Genomic DNA, 5743 nt, shown 5'->3' with positions numbered 1-5743 from the left:
AGATTCAAATATCAACATCTAGGAGTGAAACATGTCAGATTTAATCCAATCTGATCCAGTTTCGTATGTCGTATATAGGTTGAGATTTTTCTATACTACTGTTGTCCGACCCTTATCTTTCAACTGAAAAAGAAAAAGAAAGAGTCTTTCTAATCCATTTCCACCCCTAACTGCATCTCATCAAGGTTTACCGTTACGTTATCTCAAAGAAAAATGCAAAAAAATAATAAAAAAATTAAAGAAAAAACCAGCCAGGCCCCACCTTATACCACCAAACCAATTAATGTCGCTTCACGTCCGCCTTTGTTGCTACTTGTGTGCGCAGTGCGCGTGAATCACTGAGCCACTCCACCACGCTCCGACCGATAGTCCCATCTCTTCTCCAGAGTACTAATCCCAGCTCCGCTACCGGATTCCGGCGAACAAACGGCGCCTCTCGCCGTACTCCAGTCGTCGGTCATGAAGGAAGCCATAGATCCAACCTTCCTCTGGAGCCGGAGATGGTGGGTCCACCTCCTTCCTCTTTCTCCCTCTTCTTCTTCTTACGTCGTCAAAGATTTCTTTGGCATGTGTGTCTCTTCGTGCATTGCCTTTGATTTCACTCTTCTTCTGCTGTTTTCCCGATCTCGATTCCCGCAGCTCGTTCTATCGCTTTCTCCTAGTAAAGTGCAGCTCCTTTTTGGTGGATTCCCGTGTTGTCTTTTGTTCCCGGTGTTCAAATCTAGGGTTTTGATGGGTCTTTCTGTTGTCCTCTCTGCTAAGGTTCTCACTTTTCATATCCCTTGATTGATTGATCGATCCATGCTCTTTTTGCTCGAATCATGCGTTTGGTTGTAGATTAAGTTTGATTTTTGCTGAAAAGATTTTAGCTTTTGGAGTTGGAACAGGTGTTGCCGTTGAGATTCTTTGTCCCTTCCTTTTTCCCAGCCTCTCCAAGCAATGCAGCTTTTGTACCGTTGATTCCCGTGGAATAGACGTTATTCTCTATACATATATGCAATGATGCCTTTTTCTTCTCTATTTTCGTGTTCCCAACCTTTTGAGACTGTTCTATTTCTGCCCTTCCCCTTTCTTAGCAATCTTTCAACTAAGGTGGTAGGCGAATCTAACCCTCATGCGTTTGAATGTAGCATCTTTTTTTTTTCCTTTTCTTTTGCTGTTCTTTAATTTATATGCTGAAATCGACTATTTTGCTTAGACCGTTTAGGCTAAAGATCGTGTTTACGGTTGTGTTACATGTTTCTCACGTTATTGCTCAGAAATGGAACAAATTTCAAACTAGCATATCTTTGGTTCCAAACGATGGGTCTTTGCATTCGTTTTCACTTTATTACATTAAATGGCGAATTTTTATGATCGATCGCTACCATTCTGTCCTGCTCCTCTTCTCATACATGTCAGGATTTTAGGATTTTTGGGTCCATGAACTTGGGAAGTAATGCTCAATGTTGGTTCTGTGGTCTGGGATAATGGGGAACAAATATTTCTGATGGATTAGGTCTTCTCTTCCTTTCCAGGTAATGAAATGGAAGGGTTTCAGAACCGAAAGGGGCAGGATCTGCAAAGGCCTTTTGTAAGTTGTATGGGAAGGATGATTAACATATTTGACCTGAGTGCCGGAATGACAGGAACAAAGTTGCTCACTGAAAAAGCACACAGAGATGGTACCCTTTTCTTTATGCTCACTAACTTCTTATTCTTTGTCAATCTCTTTCCTTGTTTTGTTATCATTTCAGCACTCTAAACCATCTAGATGTTGTTATATTTCCTGGTTCATGTTGCTGTGAAGTTGTCTCATGCACCACTTACAAATCATGCTCCACCAACCTATTATATTAAGTAATGTTATTAGCAGGTTCTCCAGTAGGTAGAAATCGGTTGGATAACATGAAGATGCCGATGGATCCCTCTTCAGTTCAGAGAAAGGAGAAACAAGTATGTGGGTAAAACATAATCATCCATATAGCTAATTTCAGTCGACAGGAAACTGATGCATTGTTGTGATTTCGATGACAATTGCAGACAGCCAGTGAGCTATGGAAGAGCTCCTCTAACAAGAGGTTTGGTGGAACACCAATGAAAATGCTCATAGAACAGGAGATGCTGAAAGAAGCTGAGTCTAAGCAGAATCCACCAAATGTTGTTGCTAGATTAATGGGTCTCGATGGTTTGCCAGTTCAGCAATCGGATTTAATTTCTAGAAGTATTTCACGGGAGGATTATTTATTAGATGGTCTAGCAGGAGATCATCGGAGGTGCGATCAGCAGGAGAATAAGTATCCCCAAAACTCAATGCCACACAAGCATCAATCATGCACTCAAGGGAATAAGGAATATAAAGATGTATATGAAATCTTGCCGAAGTCTTCGAGAATTAGTAGCAAACATAAACATCCTGTGAAGGGAAAATATGAGGAGAACACTTACGAGAAGAGAATGGACCTTATTCGTCAGAAATTTATTCAAGCAAAACATATGGCCGCAGATGAAAAGCTTCTTCACTCTAACGAATTCCAAGAAGCACTCCAGGCTTTGAGCTCAAACAGAGATTTGTTCCTTAAATTTCTTGAAGAACCAAATTCTTTATTTTCAAAGCATCTACATGAGCTTCGAACTGTGGCACCACCTTCTGAAATAAATCACATTACAGTACTAAAACCATCAAAAATAATTGAGATGAAAGACAACAAAATCATGGGGAAACAACTTGATTTAGATGGACGTGACAGTGAAGATGGCAGAAGCGGCCACTACCGGAGCTCTAGTTGCTCTCCTACTAAAACTCATGTTTTATCGCAGCCAACCAGAATAGTGGTCTTAAAGCCGAGTCTCAGAAAACCCCACGACATCAAGACTGTGACATCTTCTCCAATATCTTCACCAACTTCTGTGGAAGGTAGAGAATCCTACGAGGTTCAGGAAGCTGATGAAGTTGCTGGATCAAGAGAAGTAGCCAAGGAGATAACTCGGCGGGTGCGAGAAAGTCTGAAATGTAAGCAAAGAGGAGCGAAACCATTCTCTTCTGGATATTCCAATGGATATATTGAGCAAGGGAGCTCATTCAAGTGGTCAGAAAGTGAGAATATGGATGAAGAGGATAGTGAGTTAAATGGCTGGGAAATTGGGACTCCAACTTCACATCACTCATGCGATAATAAAAGTAGAACAGGAAGTCCTTACTCTGTCTCATCCTTCAGCCGTACATCTCATTCAACTGAATCATCGGTAGTTAAGGAAGCCAAGAAGCGGCTATCTGAAAGGTGGGCTATGGTAGCATCTAGTGCATATAGTCAAGAGGAAAAAGAAGCACGAAGAAGTTCAAGCACTTTGGGGGAGATGCTTGCCATTCCTGAGGTGAAGAAAGAACAGGAGATGGATGTGACCATTACATTAAGCAGCAGGGCCTGTGAACATGATGTGATAGAACCTACATCATGTTTGAGTGCTGGTTGGACTAAAGAAGAATCTATCCAGGAGAATGCTAACAAGAATTTATTGAGGTCAAAATCTCTCCCAGTTTGTTCATCTGTTTATGACGATGTTGGGTTAAATTGTGGAGCTTCTGGTTCTTTGAGCGGTAACCTTAAGGAGGCTGACAAGTCAAAGAGTGGGAAGTCATTATTTATGGAGACAGTCTCAAACTTATTCTTATCTAAGAATAAGAAACCAGTCAGACAGAAATCTCTTCCATTCACTTCAGTAGGTTCCAACAACTGGGTCCAGCATAACTGCTTTCTGTCTGTTGGTAAAGTAAATAATGATATAAACCAGTGCATTCTAAATAGTCAATACAAACAGACTACGTCACTTGATCCTGAAAATAAAATTGCAAAGGCTCCTGCAACTTTACATTATGATATACCAGATAAGGGCACAATCACTACCAAGGTACCGGATAAATTTCCCCTAGTTTATTGTGTTTTATCATCAGTTCAGTATCTTTTTGAGTTATGTAACCTGTTTTTATGAACCTTACCCTACTTAGATGATATTGATGAGTTCAACACAATTTGCTGACTGTTTCCTCCTTTATATTGTTGGATGTTTCCAGCATTATGTTTGTTACAGTTACAGGATTGATGGGACTTCTTCTCCCTTCATATCCTTTTGAGTGTTCTCAGATGACATACCATAAAATAAGCTTTACCTTTTTAACATTTGAGAGCTAGAGTTTGTTAAAAAAGAAAATTGCAACTGAATGTGAAAGACCAATATGTTCTAAAATTAACTTATTTTGTTTTTTTAGGTGTATCCCAAGTTATTTCGGCTTAAGGATTTACTGTCATACTCATCATCACTGCTTCCTCTAACTATTGCTCTGCAATTTTTGCCTCTTATATTCCTGATTATAGTTGCATGTTGTCAGGATGTTTCTTCTATGGACAAACTTGGGATGTCAGGTAACTTCCTCGATACTCAAGACCAGCCAAGCCCAATATCTGTCCTAGAAGCACCATTTATGGATGATTCCACGGATGCACTTCAAAAGTTATCTGAGAGCTCCTCTGCTGGAACTCCACGTAAGGATAAACAAATATGCGTCGAGAAAAATTTGGAAGTTTCATTTACTAACTTGGTTATCTATTCATGCAGAAACTTTGTCCCGGTCTCCGAGAATTGAGTCAGTTGCTCGATCACTATCATGGGATAATTCCCAGTTTGAAGTAACATCACCAAATTCCTTAAGACTTTCGAGAGTTTTCTCAAAAGCTGACGAAGAACAAAAGAGATTTGCATTCATTCAGAAGTTAGTGTGGTCTGCTGGCCTAGATGCAGAAAGTTCTAGTACAAAATATTTGAGATGGTATTCACCAGACAGGCCTTTGAGTCCATATCTGCTTGACCAATATTGTGATGACAAAGAAGAGGGAGTAAAGATCAGGGAAAAGCAAGCAAAAGATAGGCTCCTATACGACTCTGTCAATGAAGCTCTGATCGAGATTGGTCAGACTACCTTATTGGCTAGATACCCATGGACCAGCACATGCATGTGGACTTGTAAAGGGTGCTCAAGTGATTCAGGTTCTTCTGTGGCTGATGAAGTCTGGGCGGTTATAAGGAATTGGACCTCATTTGAGAAATTTTTTACCTGGGAGTCTAACAACAGCAGTCTTGTGGTAGACTTGATGGTAAAGAGGGAGATCACTGGAAGGATGTGGGTCCAAATGATATGGTTTGAGATGTATAATCTAAACAAGGAAATATGTGGGCTTATACTAGAAGAGCTGGTTGAAGAAGCAATGTTAGATCTGAGTTGTTGGTAGCTGCTACGAGGAACTTTTCTCTTAATATTGTCTTGGCCCTGTTATCTACTATATTATGATTGAAAAAATACTGGTGGTGATAACACAGTGCTTAGGATATTCATGTAACTGCCTAGCTAAAGTTTCAATACGTATTTGGTCAATATATCATTCTTACTCGAAACGAGGTTCCTTCTGATGTTAGAGTGATAAATGATTTCTTATGTGATCAGCGTTCATTTATTAAAAATACAGGATCTACTGTTCTTAGGAGACTGATATTAGAAACTGAAAGGGAATATGTATGTATGTATGTATGTATATATTAGATTATATGCTTGGTTACTATGAACTTCTCCAGAATTTATGATCTATTTGATGCTCATGGCTCAGGATTTGTTTTTTGTGTCATGTGCTCCTTTTCTTGAAATCCTAGCTCCAGTTCAATGTATAATTTGGTGAATAAGACAGCAGTGCATGTCTCTCCCATGCAACTTGAC

At 39.8% G+C, this 5743-nt stretch overlaps 1 protein-coding gene across 2 annotated transcripts; it reads left to right on the top strand.

The window, feature by feature from the left end:
* Positions 1 to 295: 295 nt before the first annotated feature.
* Positions 296 to 5427, top strand: LOC140789572 (uncharacterized). Of its 2 annotated transcripts, none has more exons than XM_073139331.1 (6): positions 296 to 503; positions 1518 to 1664; positions 1856 to 1935; positions 2023 to 3888; positions 4367 to 4520; positions 4594 to 5427. In XM_073139331.1, exons 2-6 carry the CDS (start codon positions 1526 to 1528, stop codon positions 5262 to 5264), a joined length of 2910 nt encoding a protein of 969 aa, XP_072995432.1. In that variant the 5' UTR covers positions 296 to 503; positions 1518 to 1525; the 3' UTR covers positions 5265 to 5427. The 2 variants fall into 2 exon arrangements, with proteins under 2 accessions (XP_072995432.1, XP_072995430.1); XM_073139329.1 differs by having other exon boundaries at positions 316 to 503; positions 1853 to 1935.
* Positions 5428 to 5743: the final 316 nt, after the last annotated feature.

Source organism: Typha latifolia, chromosome 5 (genome assembly GCF_019914945.1).
Source record: "Typha latifolia isolate L0001 chromosome 5, TyphaL0001v2, whole genome shotgun sequence".
Taxonomy (NCBI): domain Eukaryota; kingdom Viridiplantae; phylum Streptophyta; class Magnoliopsida; order Poales; family Typhaceae; genus Typha; species Typha latifolia.
The sequence above is the reverse complement of the archived record's forward strand: the minus strand, read 5'-3'. Positions and strand labels throughout refer to the sequence as shown.